The sequence below is a fragment of the Merops nubicus genome, unplaced genomic scaffold (genome assembly GCF_000691845.1).
Source record: "Merops nubicus isolate BGI_N331 unplaced genomic scaffold, ASM69184v1 scaffold29454, whole genome shotgun sequence".
NCBI classification, from domain to species: Eukaryota; Metazoa; Chordata; class Aves; order Coraciiformes; family Meropidae; genus Merops; species Merops nubicus.
Window position 1 is genome coordinate 6,949 of NW_008602716.1, and position 18,787 is coordinate 25,735.

General features: G+C 54.0%; 1 protein-coding gene across 1 annotated transcript in view; it reads left to right on the forward strand.

Annotated features, from left to right (window-relative positions):
• Window positions 1-7,207: 7,207 nt before the first annotated feature.
• The window catches only part of LOC103771166 (CSC1-like protein 2), a gene marked incomplete at its 3' end in the record, with an annotated part of 14,311 nt that continues 2,731 nt past the window's right edge, over window positions 7,208-18,787 (forward strand). The window contains 16 exon segments of the mRNA XM_008938456.1: window positions 7,208-7,384; window positions 7,900-7,979; window positions 10,492-10,530; window positions 13,884-13,974; window positions 14,777-14,814; window positions 15,551-15,693; window positions 15,965-16,016; window positions 16,305-16,413; window positions 16,573-16,643; window positions 17,310-17,390; window positions 17,525-17,648; window positions 17,732-17,865; window positions 18,009-18,146; window positions 18,413-18,566; window positions 18,771-18,784; window positions 18,786-18,787. The exon segment at window positions 18,786-18,787 is cut by the window's right edge and continues 67 nt beyond it. Of these exon segments, the coding sequence (XP_008936704.1) occupies window positions 7,208-7,384; window positions 7,900-7,979; window positions 10,492-10,530; window positions 13,884-13,974; window positions 14,777-14,814; window positions 15,551-15,693; window positions 15,965-16,016; window positions 16,305-16,413; window positions 16,573-16,643; window positions 17,310-17,390; window positions 17,525-17,648; window positions 17,732-17,865; window positions 18,009-18,146; window positions 18,413-18,566; window positions 18,771-18,784; window positions 18,786-18,787 (1,447 nt within the window).

Consider the following 18,787-nt stretch of genomic DNA (forward strand, 5'->3'; position numbering starts at 1 on the left):
CCTTGTGGCTGGATGGAGGCAGTCAGGCTGCCTTCTTGGCAGCAGAGCTGCAGCATGGTGTTGTGTGGGTTCCACCATTCCACCAAACCTCCCTGGAGGTGAAGAGGACACCATTGTCCCTTCCCTGATGATCAGACAGGGACAGATGCTCTTTGCCCAGTCCAAAGCACCCAGTCCAAAGGGATGTAAAAACTGAGGCAGGAGGGCAGCAAGATGTGACATGGGAGCAAAACGCAGAGCCAAGAGAGACCAAAGAGCCTTTAGGCTGAGGATAGTTTAGCCAGCTGAGATGAGAGGAGCATGAAGCACAGTGTTCAAGGGTTTCAAGCCCTGGTACAGCCCCTCTTGGCATGGTATATTATGTTCAGGGCACCATATGACTTGAAAGCACTGTTGGAGGGAGCTCCTGTAGAAGAGGCATAAAAAAGACCTAGATGTCCAGAGCTAAAATCCGTATCACTTGGCAAGGCAGACATTTTCCAGTGGGTGAAGGCAGCATGAAGGATTTTGTTGATGTTCAAAGGCAAGGTTTTGTGACTGGCTATCCTGGGTGATCCTGGAGGGGACAGACTTGGGCAATGTACAGATTCACTGACCTTCATGGAAGTTAGTGCCTAAAAGTTCGAAAATCATGGATGAGAAAATAGCCTCCGAGATGAAAGAAGCATTACATGGTGTGGTCAAGGGAGGAATGTCAGGATGAAGTTGTGGAAATAAAATGGCTTGGTTTCACCTGATACTTGAAGATCTCCCTGATACTGAGGTTCCCCAGCTTGTGGAGTGTTTTTTCCCAGAGAAGGGAGTTCTTCAAACAACTTTGTTTCAAGTCTTTTGAGATGAAGGAGCAGCCCAGCACTGAGTCTCAGGAAGAAAACAGTAGTCTCCAAAGAACATGTCTCTTTAGGATCGCCCTCTAGCAGGGTCAGGACAGAACACTGGGAGAGGTTCCTCTCCTTTCGGGTGGAGAAGCACAGCTTCTTTCCTGTTTTGCTCATGAAGTGGTCTCTGTAGGTCTCAATCCCCTTTAGAGGAAAATCAAACCCAGGTTTCTCATGGACCCAAAGGCTCCCTACTGTCAGAGTCTACGTCAGGCCATAGCAGGCGCCCTCCTAGCACAGATGAGTCACTTGTGTGGTTGGGTGTGCTGGGAGCAGGACCAGGGTTCCTGAGCAGCGGGAGGTACACAAGCAGTGCTCTGAGCAGCATGGGGTGACAGTGAGGGAACCTGCCAACACCACAGCTGGCAGCTCATACGCACCAAAAAAGGTGTGATGGCCTTTGCTGACAGGCATTTGAGGCCTGATGCAAAGCCAGCTGGAAAGACTTTGGACCCAGGGTAAGGGTGCCCTTAGTTTTTTGCTTTGAAGAAGCCGAGCTCGCCAGATCAAAGCTTTGGAGGCCTGGTGTCTGCTTGGCTAGCTCCTGCAGACACTGAAGTGTGCAGGGAGCTGTGTGTGTTGGTTGGAGGAGATGGAGAGGAGGTGGAGAGATGCAGGGCTTTGGCAGGCTCTCCTCCTTCCTGGTGATAAAGGACTGATGCCGGTGCTTTGCCCAGGCTTGTTGGAAATGCACCGGTAGCACATTTGCCTCTTGATGCTTTTTCCCTTGGCCTGCAGATCGTGTTTCTCCTCACTGCACCCAGCATGTCAGCACTTCTCGGGCCCTCTGCTGCCTGAAAGCCCCATGCCAGGTCTGAGGCATGCCACGGGGCACCCTTCCCACCACACTGGTTGCAGCAAGAGTGCCGTTTACCCCCTTTTCTTTGCTGCTGGACTCTGGGAAAGGCTTTCAGCTAATTTGCAAGCCCCTTTCTCCCATCTCTCCTGAGGATTTTCCCTGATGACTTGCCAAGAGTCGGACGGTTTTTCCTGTGGTCTTTGTGGCTGCAAACGTTTTGCACAGAGCTCTGCTGGCCTTTGCCATCAAAGTGCAGGTAAGCTAGGTGGCTCTTTCGGGGGTGAAGAGCCTCCCTCAACATTGGGTACAGGCTGCTGCGTAAGGGCCCCCGAGAGCCTGGTGCAGGCAGAGTCTCAGAGTGGCACATCCTCTGGGCTCAGGTCCCTGGTGTCATGCTGTGGATCACCCCTGGTGCTTGGGAGACCAAAGGGACCTTAGAGGAGCAGGTCTGAAAGGTACAGACCATGCCTCCAAGACACTCTGGGGCCAGGAACCAAAACACACCTAACTTCCCTGAATGCCATGTCCTAGAGATTTAGCAAATTTTGGGTTAGTAATTTTTTTGGGTTTGTTTTTTTTTTTTTTCAAATCTGGAAATCTCTAGTGTATTAACCCTGAATGTGCTGCTACCCCAGTGCCTGTCTCTGTAGCCCAGCCTGCAGTGAGACTGCTGCATTTCCATAAAGGACTGTATCTCTGCTGGAGCACAGGCTCGCTGCTCTAATTGCAGATGGGGTTATTAACATTTACCAGTGAGAAAACAAATGAACATGGCTTGTGTGCTTACGTCGTCCAGGCTGCAGGCGTATGCTCTACTGATTTATATTTTCCTGCAGACGTTTCTCAGGCCACCTCCTCATGTCTGGCTGACATCAGTGGTGTGGCTGGAAGAACGCAGCTAGACACTCGCCCGTGTCTGTGCCTCGGAGTGCCTGTGAGCCGGGTGTCCTCGGCCTCCTGCTCCTGCCCAGGCCCCAGCAGAACGCTTGCTCTTGCCCCCTGGTGCCAGGGGTATGGCAGAGGGTGCGTGTGCTGGGCGCCATGGGCAGAGACTCTGGCACGAGTTGACAGGAAGGGCCTGCAGCACTGTTTTCATTGCGTGCTCAGGCCCCCCTGTGCCATGGCCGAGTTCAGCGTGGGGCGGGCAGCCCCCTCAATGGGTGCCTCCTGGGCCCCTGCCCCGCAGAGCCCCTTGGGCCTCTGCCAGTTGTCGGGCCCTGCCCAGGCTGCAGGGTGGCCTGATGAACATCCCCATGCACACTCTGAGGGCTGACATGCAGCTGTGGAAGGGCCAAGGCACGTCGTTGTGCATGTCCCCTCCCTGGAAGTGTTCAAGGCCAGGTTGGATGGGGCTTGTGCAACCTGATCTAGTGGGAGGTGTCTTTGCCCATGGCAGAGGGGTTGGATCTAGGTGATCTTTAAGGTCCCTTCCAGCCCAAACCATTCTATGATTATATGGTCCTGACCTTCCTCACCTCAGGCTGCTTTCTTCCATCTTTCCCTTTGCCATGAATGGATGGGGAACAAGGAGGCTTGTTTGGTTCCTATGCGGGTGCTCATCCAAGAGAAAAACCCAGCAAGCCAAGCTCACCTGCAGGCCAAGGACAAAGGCGAGGCGGGAGGAGGAAACCCCTGTCCTGCTAGGTCCATCAGGCCCCAAGGGTGGTGGTTCCCAGGGCTGCCTTCACACAGGGTGCAGCAGGCAGGCCCTGGGCCGGAGGCTGTGTGTGCTACGGCCTCTGCTGGGATGTGCTTCAGGGGCCTCAGCTAGGAAGCAGGGTGCTGCTGCTCCTGGCACATTGGGGTGGAAACGTGGGGCAGTGTGGAAATGCTTTTCCTGCTAGGGGTGTAGAGGCTGTGGTGTGGAGCAGAGAGCAGGCTTCTGTGGGGATGGGGGAAGTGGGAGGACTGGCATTCCTCCCTTCCTCTTCCTTCTGCTCATAGGGAAGGGGATGGAGTCCCATACTGCTGAATAAGAGCTAAAGATGCCTTTTGGGAATTCTTTCTATGCTGTCCTTGCTGTTTTGAGGAAGTTGGCATTAAATGCACCAAGTGTAGGAGGGAAGTGATCTGGGGCTTGCATGGAACCTTGTTTGATGTCCCACTCTTACTGCCTCCCACCACTGCATGCTCTGCTGGGAAGTCACTCTTGCATCAGGAAAGGGCTTGGACGCCTCGGGCTGGTCGCTGCTGCCCCAGCCCTTACAGCATCCCTGCACCTTGGCTCTCTTGACACGCAGGAGCTTGTGCTCACGTTAGCATCTCAGCCTAGGCAGAGCCAAGCTCACCCCGTCCTGCAGCCCTCGAGGGGAGAAGGAGACCAAGAAAGGCACCTTTGACCTTATCCTGGTACACCACAGCTGGGACAGCACAGGTGTAAGGATGCACACAGGGTCCTTCCCCAGAGGCAGGCAGTGGGATCTGAACAGAAAGCTTTGCAAAACCATCTGTGCCTTGGGTGGAGGCAGGGCATCGGGTGTGTATTTGGGAGAGGTGAGGCTGTTGCAGGAGAAGTCTGCTGGGGAGGATTTCCTTCCATAACTGGGACGTGTGTGTCTGTGCTGCAGGCCCCTGCTCACTGCCGGTGCCGCCTCTCCTCCCCGCCTGTGCTTTGCTGAGAACCTGCACCCAGCATCAGCTGCCTGCGGGGCCAGCCCTGCCCCTTGCAGCTTGGGACCCCTTGCCACATGCCCTGCCCAGGTGAGGGTGGGGGCAGAGGGGTCCCTGGAGTGGCCGAGACCAAAAGCAGCGTGAAGACAGAGGATGGCACTGACGGCTGCTCTGCTGCCTGGCTGGGCTGGTGAAAGGGCAGTGTAAGCCTTGGGCATAGGCCACAGATTTTCCATTGCTGGATTATCCTGGCTGGGTTACTGGAGGGGCTACAAGGTTTATCTCCAGTCCCTTCTAGTCTATCCTCTAGGCTTCAGAGGAAACACACATCTCTGAGACATGTCTCTGTGAAATGTGGCTTGAATTACCCATAGGCCTCCAAAGTTTGTCTTGAGCACGCGATGGTTTGTATAAGTAATGGTTATGGTAGGGCTGTGGGCAGTGTGAGTGTAAAAGCTTTTTTTCTGTTTTTAGAAAGAGGACCAGAAAATGGGGCTATAAAACATGCAGGAATGAGGTAAACAGTTAGGTCTCTGCAGAAGAAAATCATGCTTCCCTGATCTATTGCAAGTCTTTCAGCACTTCAGTAAAATAATAGGTAGTACTTGGCCAGCTTGTGTACCTTGCTTGGTTGTTCAGCAAAACCCCTGAAATCCCTCACAAAAGACTGTTAAGAAAACTGTCCAGTGGAGGAGATGTAGAATCCTGGATCTAAAACTGGCTGAGGGTCTATAAACAAGGGCTAGGGTGAGTGAGCAATTTCAGTTTAACGAGCAGAAGGATGAGGTCCTTTGCTATTAATGACCCCGAAAAGATAATGTGCAGCAGGTTACCCAAAATCTGCCAATACCCTGGAGTTGTTCAGATCTGTCAAGTGACTCCAGAGTAAGAGTGTGTGAAGCAAAGTGGTGTGAGGTGGTGAGAAAGTGGGTTCTGAGAACCCTGCAGTGGGGAACATTAGAAGGAGTGATTTGTTCTGGCAAATGGCTGGCTTCCAAATTACTGTGGCTACTCAGGGCAGCAGCATTGCAGCCTGGTTACAGAGATGCTTTCCCTCAATAAACAAAGATGCCATGGGGGAAGTAAATCATACTCAGCTGCCTGGGGAGTAGCATAAGGAGAGATGCTGAGAGCATCGGAATGCTGCTCTGGCAGTCAAGGTCATTTCCCTACCCAGGATGTCATATGCAGTTCTGATCACCTTTCTGAGGGTCAAAAGAGCATGTATTGGGGATGTGTGGTGAGAGTGGTTAGAGCTGGAAGATATATCATGTCATGGGAAGAAGAGGGCAATTAATATGAGTGAGCCTAGTAGGTCTAGAAAAAGCAAAGGCTTCTGCTCTTTGCCTTTTCTCACTATGTGAGGAAAACTGGAGGCTGTGGACTTGTAGTGGGATCATAGTCTTTTACTCAACATGTGAAACTTGTTGCTGCAAGTTTACCATTTACAACCTAAAAGTTTGCAAGATTCCCAATAAGAGGAGCAAGAGCTATTCCTCTTTGCAGTAAGTCCATCTAGGCTGGCACTTCAGACCTAGAACCAGAGGGGTATAACCATTCATTCTCCAAAGCATGTGGCTTGCCTTTAAGTCTCATCCTGTCATTTCTTCCCATCCATCTGCTGGCTCTTCCAAGCCTCTCGTTAATTTGGCCAAGGTGAATGTCACAGACCCCAGATGTCCCCAAATGACAAATGTCACTGGCCAACATGGAGCTAGAAGGGCAGGGGCTGTTGGCAGGGGGCATCTCTGGGACAAGAGGCTGAAAGCAGCCCAGTGCAGTGGTGGCTTTCTTGTGCTTTGGGTGAGTGATGACTGTTTTACCCAGCCCACCAGGATGGCATTTTTGGGCTTGGGTCAGCAGCCCCTGAGCGTTGCCTGGAAGCAATGCTGTGCCAGCCAGCCTTTCTGCATGGTACATGGTGGTAGTGAAGGATTTGGGGTAGCTGGCTAAGAGGGGTGGCTCAGGGATCAGCAGCCTGGGTAGATCTTTCCACCTGTTACTGCTTCTTCCTTCTGCAGCTGATGGGGTTTTCTCTCCCGTTCCACAGAGTGGTTGCATTTCCAGGCCATACCAGCAATGCTCAGTTTGCATTTATCCATTGCTGTCATGGTCTTCTCTGTATTTCCCATGGCACTGCTCTGCACAGGAGGAAGATCTCCCTGTGTCCAGTAGTGATGCTGACCCGAACCCAGCTGCAGATCTTGTAGCAGTTCGGGAAGGGCAATGAGACAAATGAAACATTTGACCAGCTAAACAGCAGAGCCTAAACCACCTCTCTGCCTTCTGTGTGGTTGCATCAAAATGAATCCAAGTCAGAGGAGGGCAGAAAACAAGCGGGGGGTGTAACCAGCCCCCCTGATGAGTGCCCTGGGGGCTGAGGCCTGCAGTGAGCAGGGGCTGGTGATTCAGCCTAATAAAGCTGGTGGCATGCAGCCAGGCAAAGGAAATTGTGGGATCATGATGCAGCAACTGTCCCGTAGCGGTCTGTTTCCGTCATCTAGATGTGGCTTCATGCCCCCACCACCCCACCCTTTCCTGTACCTAAACATTCTCCATGCTGAGGGGAAGGGGCTGAGACACTGTCTCCTCAGGAAGAGGAGCAGTCTGTGAGAAAGAGGTGCACCTGAGTGGTGTGTCAGAGCAGGGAACAAGGAAGGGAGCTCTGAGACTGTACATGGTGGGACCACAGCTGCTGAAGCACCCAGGCTCGCTCAGCAGCCCCCAGTCTCATCAGTCTTCTCCAGGTGACCTTTTCCCTGGATGCTGATTCCCAGGGAAATCCTGTAGCTCAGAGGAGCCTGAGATACCAGGCGAGGCTGGCCTCTAACTCCCAACAGAACTATGCTGTCGTCCAGCTGGTGGGCATCTAACTAGGCCTTTCTCTCCTTTCCCCAGGGAGGACGATGAAGCTGTAGAGATGCTTCCCTACGTGATTGCCACCCTGGGCTCAGCAGGGGAAGCCTGCAAGTCCTCCACATGCAACAACAGCACCAAGGACTACTGCTACAGCGCCCGCATCCGCAGCACTGTGCTGCAGGGGCTGCCCTTCGGTGGGGTGCCCACCGTCCTAGCCCTCGACTTCATGTGCTTTCTTGTAAGTCTATTAATTTGTGCTTCAGCATCTTCTCCCCTAATCAGCCCTTCAAGGGAGGGCTGTGGCTGGGTGGGTAGAGTTGAAGGCCCCAAATGCCATCCCAGACTTTGTTGCTGGCTGGATTTCTGGCCTGCCAGTACCGCTGCACTGAGCCAAGGAAGGGTGTTGCAAATTTTCCTAAGGATATAGGTGATATTAAGTAAGTCCTACATCCCAAAACTACAGCTTTACCCATCCAAAAGCTTTGCTTGTTCCTCCTTAGGAAATGCAGGACTACAGATGCTGTAGCCACAATCTCCCCTCCTTGGGACCCGAGGGCCTTTGGATCCTGTGGCTATTTTAGCTACTGTATTGCACCCTAGACCTCTGCCTCTCACAGCCAGCCAGATAGTCTGATTTTTTTAATAGCCCTGGGGAACTTGTGGTGTCCCATGGACTCAGTGGGATGCTGCCTGAGGAGTCCTGTTCCCTCCTACAATACCTCATCTCACAGCTCCTCCTTTGCTCTCTTCCAGGCACTGTTATTTGTCTTCTCAATCTTGCGTAAAGTTGCCTGGGACTATGGACGCCTGGCCCTGGTGACTGATGCTGACAGGTAAGTGTGGGAGAGGGGCAGGAAAACAAGGCATGAGTAGTGCCTCTCTTTGCTGTGGGGCAGAAGGGAGAAATTCCCTTGCCTGAGGCAGCTGGGGAGGAGAGGCAATTGTTGGTTGTATCCCCTGATCTCCAGGAAGAGGCAGAATCCCTGCTTACCAGCTTTTTTGTTACAGCTCTTCTGTTTCTCCCAACAGAGGGAGTAGTGCCCACTGGCTCTGTATTGCCTATGGTCCCTACTGTTACAGAGGTGTGCAGGGGCCCTTACAGAGGAACAGCAGATAGAGGGAGGAGAGAGGAGAAGAGGTCCTAGAAAGGGTCAGGGCTGCCACAGTGAAGGCTTTGTTAAGCCTCTGAAGGTGTCTTCATGGCTCTGCTGGATGCAGTTCCTGTTAAGAGCACTTTAAAGCAGTAGGCTGCCTTTCCAGATGTGGTACTGCTGTGTCAGTGTGAGCTTAGCTCACTTCCCTGGTGCTGACAAGTCCCTCTGGGTATGGATCCCTCCTGCCCAGTGCATTCACGGGCTACAGTGTCTGTTGGCAAAGGCTGGAGCACGTTGGGGGTGGCAGCTCCACAGCAGAGTGAGATGCTATTCTTATTTTTGCTGTCAGCAGCAGGAAGGACAATGATTATTTTCTTCCAGTGCAGAACACTGATTTCTCCTTGACTGAGTTAGAGGGATTGTGCAGGTAGTCCACCTCTCTTCAGGGTGGTTCACAGTGCCTGTAGCATTTTGTCATGTGGTGGAGGCAAAGTGTGGCTTCTCAAGGCTGGCTGTGGTGGGTGGTTCTTCTTCCTGATGACCTCAACAAGTTCATCATGTCCAAAGGTCTGGATGGGGCTGAGCTCCAGCCTCTTTGGTTCCTCTGGTGATTCAGACTCAAGCAAGCTGCTCTTGAGCATTCCATTCATGACAGTGGAAAGAGTAAATTTCTTCCAGCACTGAACCAGGAACTCTCCTGGTTTAGATAAGCAGTCCTGGATAGCATTAGATAAGCAGCCGTGTCCTTGTGACTCCTCTGCTATTCCTTTCCTGGCCCGGCTGGGGAGATGAGCAATGCAGGAGCCCTGGAGGAAAGTGAGGAGAAGGGAACAGCCAGGTGAGACCTCACTGGGGAAAGAGCAGCAGTTCCTTGGGGTTAACCTGTCTGGTCCCAAGCACTGGCTGGTAGCCACAGGGGTGGCACAGCTGCAGCCTTCACTGTGGGGAGAGGGCTGGCCCTTCTCTGAGGTGATCCTCGAGCACCTTGGGTGCAATGGATTGGGAGCAGTGGTGGCTTGCTGTAGGCAGAAAGGCAGAGGGGTGCCAGCTGCTGGGTGAGGGAGAGCTGGTACACCTGGGCAGAGGGACAGCATGGCTGTGGTAAAGGCTGTGGATCCCCAGGACTGGGATCCCAGGGAGAAGCCCCTGCTGCTTCGCCCATCCAGGGAGTGGAATGAATGTTTCAGGAGGGTGGGATGCAAGTGTGCTGGCTGCCTGAGTAGGGAGGAGAGGCATGGAAGGGCAGCTCAGGTGGCAGCTGGGTAGCCCCACCAGGCTGCCCTGCCTGTCCCTGTTCCTCAGGAGCTCCCTGGGACACCGTGGTGTGGAGCCAGGCCACCTTCACAGTAAAGCCAGCTTCCCTTTAGCTGGCAACAAAGCAGTCTGCCCCTGGGCCAGCAGAGACTTGGGATGTTGTGGCTTGGGGCAACACCAAGGCTGTTAGGGTCTAGAGTTATGAGAAGCAGTTGAAGGAACTGGGGCTATTTAGTCTGAAAAGGAGGCTCAGAGGAGACCTTCTCACTCCCCAAATGCCTGAAAGGAGGTTGTAGCAAGGTAGGTGCCAGTCTCGTCTCACATCTAATAAGCGATAGGATGAGAGGAGACTGCCTCAGGTTGTGCCAGGGGAGCTTTAGGTTGGATATTAGGAAAAAATTCGTTATTGAAAGGATTGTGAAGCACTGAAACAGGCTGCAGCTCCCCAGGGAAGCAGTGGAGTCCCCATCCCTGGAGGTATTTCACAGTTGTACATAGATATGGTGCTTAGGGACATGTTTTAGCAGTGGACTTGGTAGAGTTAGGTTAATGGTTGGATCGGATGATCATAAAGGTCTTTTCCAACCTAAACGATTCTGTGCACTAGGGGAGGTTTAGGTTGGACATGAGGACAAAATTCTTCTCTGCAAGGGTTGTCAAGCCCTGGCCCAGGCTGCCCAGAACAGTGGTGAGGGATACCCCCACCCCTGGAGGTATTTAGAAGCCGTGTAGATGTGGTGCTGAGGGACATGGTTCAGCGGAGCCCTGGCAGTGCTCAGTTAACGGTTGGACTCGGTGATGTTAAAGGTCTCTTCCAACCAATGTGATTCTATGATTTTAACACTGGGCCCTGGCAGGAAGGTCTTCTCCAGCGTGACCACTGGCAGATTTCTGTTCCCCAGGACAGTGTGGAGCCCCGTTTGGTGCATGCAGCGGGGGAGGCCCAGCGCCTGCTCCCCTGGTTGTAACCTTTCCTTTTTTGTTTCTGTGCCCCCAGGCGCCGACGCTGGCAGACCGAGCGAGAGGAGCGGGAATAGTATGTGGTTTTTTCAGGGTCTCTTTCTTGCTTGCACTCTCTTTTTCTCCTTTTTTTCTTACTGTTTTCTGTCTTGCTTTTCTGAATTAATCTAAGTGGATGGGAGTTTGGGCTTGGATTTGTGCCTCCCAATGGATTCGTGCTCTTCTGACTTCTTTCCCTGCTCTTTGTGTCGGCCACTACCACAGCTGGATGCACCTTGATTTTCCCCTAGTAGCCCTTAAACATTCTCTGAGGGCAGCAGTGCTGAGGAGGTCCCAGTCCCAGCCAAGGTGGAGGACACCATGTCACATACACTGCTCTACCTGCCCACATCCAGCTATTCTGCCTTTCAACGGAGAAAATAAACCTGGTTGCCTGAGCCCACAGCATGCTTGGGTCACTCATGTACAGGGGAGCCTCCTTTGCATGGTTCTTCTTGTGCCAGCTGCGAGGGCAGGCAAGAGCACAGAGAGCATCTGGCAGGCAGTTGCAAGGCTTCTGTCTTTTTCCTTGACCCCATGAGGCTGCTGGGGCCAGGACACGCATTGGCACTTGTCCCTTGCCACCTACCCACAGCTGGCAGCACCTTTCTTTCCCACATAGAAGCAAAATTCCTGCCTCAGTGCTGCCAAGAGCATCCTCCAGCATCTAGACCTGGCATTGCCCATTAAGCTCCACCATGGACACTCCCTGCATGTTCTGTCCTCTTCCTTGCTGCTTTCATGCCAAAGACAAGTGCATCCCCCATGCCTTGCTGAGTGGCTGGGTGGTACCCACTGCAGAGGAGACTATCAGCTGGCAGCACAGAGCTTGTGGTGGTCTTTCCAGCCAGGCTGATGTGTCTTGAGGCCAGGGCAGCAAGCTGCAGCCTCACTTCTCATACTCCATCACCTGCAAAGCAGGGGGCTGCCACTGCTGCTGCCTGGAAAGGGTACCAGAGTGCCCCTGGTTTTGTAGTTGCTCCTGTCCCCTAAAGGAGCAGAGCAGCCAGAGCTGTGAAAACAGAGGTGGTGGTACCTGTGGTGCATGGCACAGAGGGGACCCCTCGCTCCTGCTTGGGTGCTTCACTAGTGGTTGGCCCTGCTTCAGGTGTCTGGCAACTTTTCACTGTTAACACTTTGTGAGAGGAGTATGGCAGAGGTAGCAGAGCTGTCAGGCTCTGCTTTTCAGGGTGGCCACCTCAGTTACCCTCAGTGAGCTTGTCTTTCTCTGGGGGACTGCTTCTTCCTGCTCTCATTCTTCATCTAAGCTTGCTGGAGTGCTCTGCTGACACACCACTCCCTGCCTGCCTCACCCCCTCACCCCAACCCTACTGCTTGAGCTGGGATAGTGTTGGTAGCTGGAAGCTTCCAAAAGCATGTGGAGCTCAGCAAGGAAACCTTGTCCTGGTTGCACGCATCCAAGGCTGGCAGCACCTTCCAGTTCTAGCTATTGTCTGTGCTGGGGCACAGTGGTGGGTTAGGGACACCTGCATGCCACCTGGTGCTCCCAGCCTTTGAATGTGCAGCATTGGTCTTGGCACAGGAGTGTATCCTCCTGAGTCCTCCCTTTGCCTGAGAACCTGCAAGTGTCCTTGTCCTGCCCCTTGCCAGGGCTTGTGGAAGCCATCAGCACTCTTAATTGGTGACTCGGTCTGCACTGGGAAGCTGTGGCAACCTAACCCCACCTCTGCATGTGAGGACAGTGATCACAGCCCTGTGGGGCTTGCCACCCACACAGCCACCTCCTGCCTTGCACTGCAGCAAGCTCATTACACAGCATGCCTGGCCTCCCCTCCCAGAGCCTGCAGTTCCCTTGGCCTGAGGCTGATCATACCTTGGACCCCATCCTTCTCCTTTGCTGGCAGGGCTGGCATCAAACGTGGGGCAACGGGCAGAATCCCACCTTGATCATCTTGTTGTTTAGGGCAACCTTACCTCCACCACTCGCTTTGTTAGTGCTTTACTTCAAAAAGCTTCCAGCTAGGTGCAGGTACCATGGGAGCTCCCTCTTCACCTTCCCATCTTTGACAAGGTTTGGCCTCCTCTGTCTTCTCGGGACTGCCGGTCATCCTGACTGTCACCTCTGCATCCCCCTGCATGGAGCTGAGTTAGCCTGGTCACCTTGTGAGCTGAAGGTCTGAGAGCTCTGTCAGAGCTCTCTCTGTCCCTCCAGCAGAGCGTGGTGTTGGGCTGCACACCACTGCCTGATCAGCGCCACTGCAGGCCCCTGACCTTCACCTCAGCTCCTTCCCCTCTCTCTGTCACTTCCACCTAGGCACTCAGCAGGTGCTGCTCTGCTCTGAAGGAGGCTCCATGTCCCATCCTCTTTCCTGCAGTGGGGTCATGAGGGTCTTTGCTTGTTCTCATTCCAGTAGTGATCCACCACATCTCTAGCACTTGTCTCAGCTGCTGTTTCTCCAGGTTCTTGTCCATCTGATCCTCCTCGAGCCTGTACTGGTTATAGTGAGACCATGTTTTCATGTGGCTTTTTTTTTTCCCTTTGCTTCTAGCCTTCAGATCAGCCATATTTCCTCTTGTACACCTCCAAGGTCCCAGGCTGCTGTTGTCATCTTGCAAGTGCTATTTAATTTAGGTCTCTGGACCATTTTCTTGTCTCCTTTGCTGGTTGCCCTCCACCTCTATTTGTAATGGGGAGATATTGTCTACCTTGGATGCTTCTGCTGCAAGTTCTTCATCTAGGTCCCTGCCTGCACCTGGAGTAAAGTGATCTGGGATATTCACCTCTCTTGCTTTCCTGTCCTTTAGCCTGAGGGATTTGAGGCAGGAGGCCGAGGTGAGGCTGCGGAGCAGGTTGGGCTGAGCCTGTTTCCAAGCAGCACAGATGCTGGGGCTCAGCTGCGTTCTCTGGAGTTCCCCTGCACTGAAGCACTAAGGGCAGGGAGCACCGATGCAGTGTGATGCAGCCCACCAGGCTCTCAGCCGTCCTCATCCCGGTGGTGGGTGAGGACCTCCAGGATGGGAGCTGCTGCCCACGCCTCTCCAGAGCGCTGGGGCTGCCACCTCGCAGCCACACCGGACCCAGAAGGGCTGCAGCACCCTCTGATTCCCACCTCCCCTGTGTTAAACAGAGCTCAGCTCCCTGCCGTGGCCCTGCTTGCAGGGGCTGCTGTGTAACGTGTGTGCCCCTCAGAAGGTGCTGAGCGAGTGGCGTCCGTGGCCAAACCCGCGGGGGCTGCTGGGCTCGGAGTGCTGCCTGAGGAGGAGTCTCAGCTTACTGCTGCCTCTGCTTTCTGATCTTGCCTCTCTCCATCTCACCTGGTGCAAACTGGCCTGAATTAACCTCTGATCTTCTGGGTGCTCCTGGTTCCTGGCCAGGCTGCCTCCTCGCATCTTCTAACTCTCTCCCTCACTCCCTGCTTGTCATTGTAGCGTAGCCTCCGCCCTGCACTCCGACAACCACGACCGCTATGAGCGCCTCACCTCTGTCTCCAGCTCTGTGGACTTCGACCAGAGGGACAACGTGAGTAGCAGCAAGTCAAACACCTTGCCTTCTAGTGGCCAGGAGCCCACAGCTTGTCTGAACCAAGAGCTCTTCAGAAGAAGCACAGTTTGCCCGTTCTTGGGCCTTAGGTCTCACATTTTGTTGTGTGTGAGCAAAATAGAGAGCTCAAGAAGACATAACCATGTGGCTTCTAGACATATGCTTAAATAACTAAGCTGTACCTCCCTGGGGCTTAAGGGACATCTGTTCAACCTGTCTTCTCAACGTTACAAACAATACTTGCCAGCTCCTCCTAACCCCACTGTCTATCTCTACTGCTGTTTTTCTTTCTAAAGGGGAGGCACGGTTCAGTAGGATAACAGGGTGTCATGGATGGGTGGTGAAGTTCCCAGGAAATACTCCTCCCGAAGGTGCCCTTTGAGGAGTGCTAAGTTGTCCCAGCCCACCTTCCCAGTCCCTGCAGAGCTCCTCTCATCCAGGATGATGGCTGAAGTACCTGTATGGTGAATTTTCTGGGTGTCCTTAGGCTGTGAAGAGCTTCCACGCTAGCTGGGAGCCCATGGGTCATCCGGGAGGTTGAACTGCCAGTTTGTAGGGCACAGCCAAATGGCAAAGTCCAGCTTGTGTTGTGCCCCATGGAGAAGCACTATTATCTCCTCCACCTTGGTCCATCCATGGCTCTGCATGTCTGGGTGCTCATGGTCAAGTCTGAGTTAAGTCTGTGGAGGTGCAAGGGCACCTGGTCCCCTGAGCCTTTGAAGGAGGGAGCAGGGATGAGGGAACACGGAGTGATGTGAGACCCTCCTGTCTTTCTGCACAGGGTTTCTGCTCCTGGCTGACAGCTATCTTCAGGATAAAGTAAGTGCCCCAGGACCTGCATGGGGGACCCACGTGGGGAAGAAGGAAAGGCAGTGCAGTGTGTTGGGACACCCAGCACAGGACAGCTGTGTGAAGTGAAGTTGCTGCCCTTGCTGCAGCCCTTTCTCTGAAGAGCACAAGCAAAGTGTGTCCTCTGGAAAGGACAAACAAAGATGGGACAAGATGAGGAGTCCTAAAACCAAAACTAAGGTCACACAGTGAGTCTGTGATGGAGAAGGGCACCCAGCCCAAATCTCTCCTGCCTCAGTCCCTTCTCAGAAACACTGTCTGCTGCTCTGCAGAGGTGCTTCTCCCCCTGGCTACAAAAGGGGGACTGGAGGATGCAAGGAGACACCCCAGCCTGATGATGCTCAGGAGTAGTCCCCTAAGCACTTTGTGGCTTCAGAGCGCTGTGGGATGGTGTCAGTCATCCTGTATCTCAGCAGGAGGGATAAGGCCCCCCACCAGAAGGGTGTGAGGTGGGGTTTGTGTGTGTCCAGCTGCCTGTGCTGGGGGGCAGAGGACAGGGCCACAGGGAGTGGGGCTGTAGTAAGCATCACACAGGCAGGTTTCTGCCACCCAGGGCTGGGTGCTGGGCTCCCTACCCCAGGGCCTGGCCACAGCTCTGTGTAGGGCAGAGCCAAGGGTGCTCTGTGGGCTCAAACCAGGAGGGCAGCCACAGCTACGTGCTTTTCTCCAGCCCATGGAGGGCTGATGACCTTTCTCTCCCCGGCAGGGACGATGAGATCCGGGACAAGTGTGGGGGTGATGCGGTGCACTACCTCTCCTTCCAGAGGCACATCATCGGGCTGCTGGTGGCCGTGGGCGTGCTCTCCGTGGGCATCGTGTTACCTGTCAACTTCTCAGGGGACCTGCTAGGTGAGAGCAGGGAGCTTTGGGTGGGGCTGGGGGAGCTGCTTTCAGCACCGTGTCTCAGACCACTGGGGAACAGCAGAGGGCAGAACAAGACAAGACTAACCCAGGCAAACCCTGTTTTCCGGCTTTGTGCATGGGGCAACCAGAGGGTCATCCTAGGCAGCTTGGGTTTTGGGGTGTTCTGCAGGTGAGTTTGCTGCTGTGGCCCACCCCGGTGCTGTTCTGTGCCACTCAGTGTAGCTGGACGTGCTTATGTCTGCCTCTTTCTCCCTAGAAAACAACGCCTACAGCTTTGGGAGGACAACTATCGCTAACCTGAATTCTGGGTATGTGTGGGCAGGGGTGGGATGGATAATTGAGGCCTTCAAGGGGTATTTTGTAAATGTCCGCTTGCTGCAGAGCCTCACCTCCTTGAAGGTCACGTTTCTGCCCTTGCTGTGAGACCCCTTCCCTGCTCCCATCTCCAGGCTGAGCTCCTGGAAGTCGGTTGTAAGCCCTGTGGGTGCCGTGCTGGTTCTGCTGCTCGTGGCCCCAGCGCCTTCAGGGCCTGACCAGCCACGCGCAGGCTCGTAGCGGCAACCTCGCGCTGACCTTCGTGGTCTCCCCTGTGACAGGAATAACCTGCTGTGGCTGCACACGTCTTTTGCCTTCCTGTACCTGCTGCTGACAGTGTACAGCATGCGCCGGCACACCTCCAAGATGCGCTACAAAGAGGATGACTTGGTGAGCAGGATCTGGCCGCTCTCCCGGGCGCATTTTCCCTTGCCCTTCTGTCAAGTCAGGTGGCCTTGCAGAGGCTGCCGAGCACCCCACTTCCCACAGCAATCTGAGGCTGATCCACACCTATCTGCCTTCTTTTTTTTCTTTCTTTCTTTATTCCAGGTTAAGCGAACTCTCTTCATCAATGGGATCTCAAAATATGCTGAGCCAGAGAAGATCAAGAAGCACTTTGAGTGAGTCTCACTGTGTCCCTGATTAAAGGCTATTCCATAACAGGGATGTTTTCATTGGGGAAGTGCTAGTGTTACCTGGAATGGCAGCAGTACAGACAGCAGAAAGCTAGTCAGAATCGATGAACACTTTATTTTTGGCATCTCACTGCTATTTTTCTGCATAAATTTTTATCTGAGTGTGCAGATTTGTGCCTTGGGAAATGCCCAGTTGTCTCTTGCAGCACTGAAGGAGGTCAGTGTGGTAAGTAGTGGGCAGAGCACATCCTGAAATGTAGTTGAGTTCAGAGATACAGGCAGGAGGCACTCAAGCAATGACTATGGGATGTTGTACTGCTGCTTCTGCCCTGATCACAGTCCTTGGAGAAGAAGATATTTTTCTTTTAAAAATCCTCTTCTGTCGGGACCTCAGTGAACGCACTATCAGGACCATGTTTAGAAGCACTCTGGGGAGGGGAGAAATGCTTAGCGCCCTTTGGGAACACCTCCACCTCTTTCTGACCCCGAGCCTCATGGCCTATGAAGGCAAAGAGAGGGCGTGGGGTCAGAGAGGTGCCTTGCTGCCACAGGGCAGAAGTCCAAAGAGGCTTCTTGTGGAGATGTGTGGAGCTTGCTTGAGGGGACAGCTTGTGGTGCTGGGTGTGATGAGCTGGCCCTTCTCGCCCACAGGGAGGCCTATGCCAACTGCACCGTCCTGGAGGCCCGTCCCTGCTATGACGTGGCCCGGCTGATGTTCCTCGATGCCGAGAGGTAACCCCTGGTTTGGGAGGGAAGCCAGGATGGGCCGATGCTGCAGGCTCTCCCTCAAGTTTGGGTGCCATAGGAGCTTTTCTGAGCCACCCTCTTTAATTCTTTGCTCCCTTCTCTTTGTTCTCCTGTTTCAGGAAGAAAGCTGAGCGTGGGCGCATCTACTTTACCAACCTGCAGACCAAGGAGAACACCCCATCTACGATCAACCCCAAGCCCTGTGGCCACCTGTGCTGCTGTGTCATCAGGGGCTGTGAGGAGGTGGGGAGAGAGAGCTGGAGGTGTTGGGTATGTGGGGGCTTGGGTCCCCAGCTCACTGCTCTGACCTCTGTCCTCCTGCCCAGGTGGAGGCCATTGAGTACTATACCAAGCTGGAGGAGAAGCTCAAAGATGACTACAAACGGGAGAAGGAGAAGGTGAATGAAAAGCCTCTGGGGATGGCCTTTGTCACCTTCCACAATGAGACCATCACAGCCATGTGAGTACAAAGGGTCCTGTCCTCCTCAGGAAGGTGACCTTTCCCAGCTTTCTCCTTAAATCAAAGGAATACCAGCACTAAGACATCACCCTCAGCTTGTCCCTGCCAGTTGTCAGCATCTCCCTCTTTCTCTTCTTTTCCAGAATCCTCAAAGATTTCAATGCTTGTAAGTGCCAGGGCTGTGCATGCCGCGGGGAGCCCAGGGCCTCCTCCTGCAGTGAGTCCCTCCATGTCTCCAACTGGACAGTCAGCTATGCCCCTGACCCACAGAACATCTACTGGTGAGTAGCTCTGTCGGGCTTAGTGGGCCCTACCAATGGGAAAGGGGTGCACCCTCCCCATCTGCTCCACTGGTAGCTAATTGTGTCCTCCATGCTAAAGTCCAGCCTGGCTGAGCTGGAGGTCTGGTGTGATTTGGAAAGGCAAAGCCTTGGGCTGGTGCCCCAAGTGCTGCTCACACAGGCCAGGCTGTGGTATGCACGTGGGGCCCCAGGGCTGCCCTTCTGCCCTGTGCAGCCATCGTGATGCCCTCCTTTCCCCCTCCCAGGGAACACCTCTCCATCCGGGGCTTCATCTGGTGGATCCGCTGCCTCGTGATCAATGTGGTCCTGTTCATCCTCCTCTTCTTCCTCACCACCCCTGCCATCATCATCACCACTATGGACAAGTTCAACGTCACGAAGCCCGTGGAGTACCTCAACGTAAGGCCTTCAGAGATGGGTACAGGGTGGGTAGTGTGGGACCCACCCTGTCAGCCTGACCGTGGGGGAGATGCTGAGCCTGGCCAGGGTGTGGTGGCAGCCACGGTGCTGGGAGTTCCACGTCAGCAAAGGCAGCTGTACCTGTGGCTGGCACAAGAGCTGCTGCACCGTGTAACACACAGTCTGTTCTCTGCCTCCTTGCAGAACCCCATCATCACCCA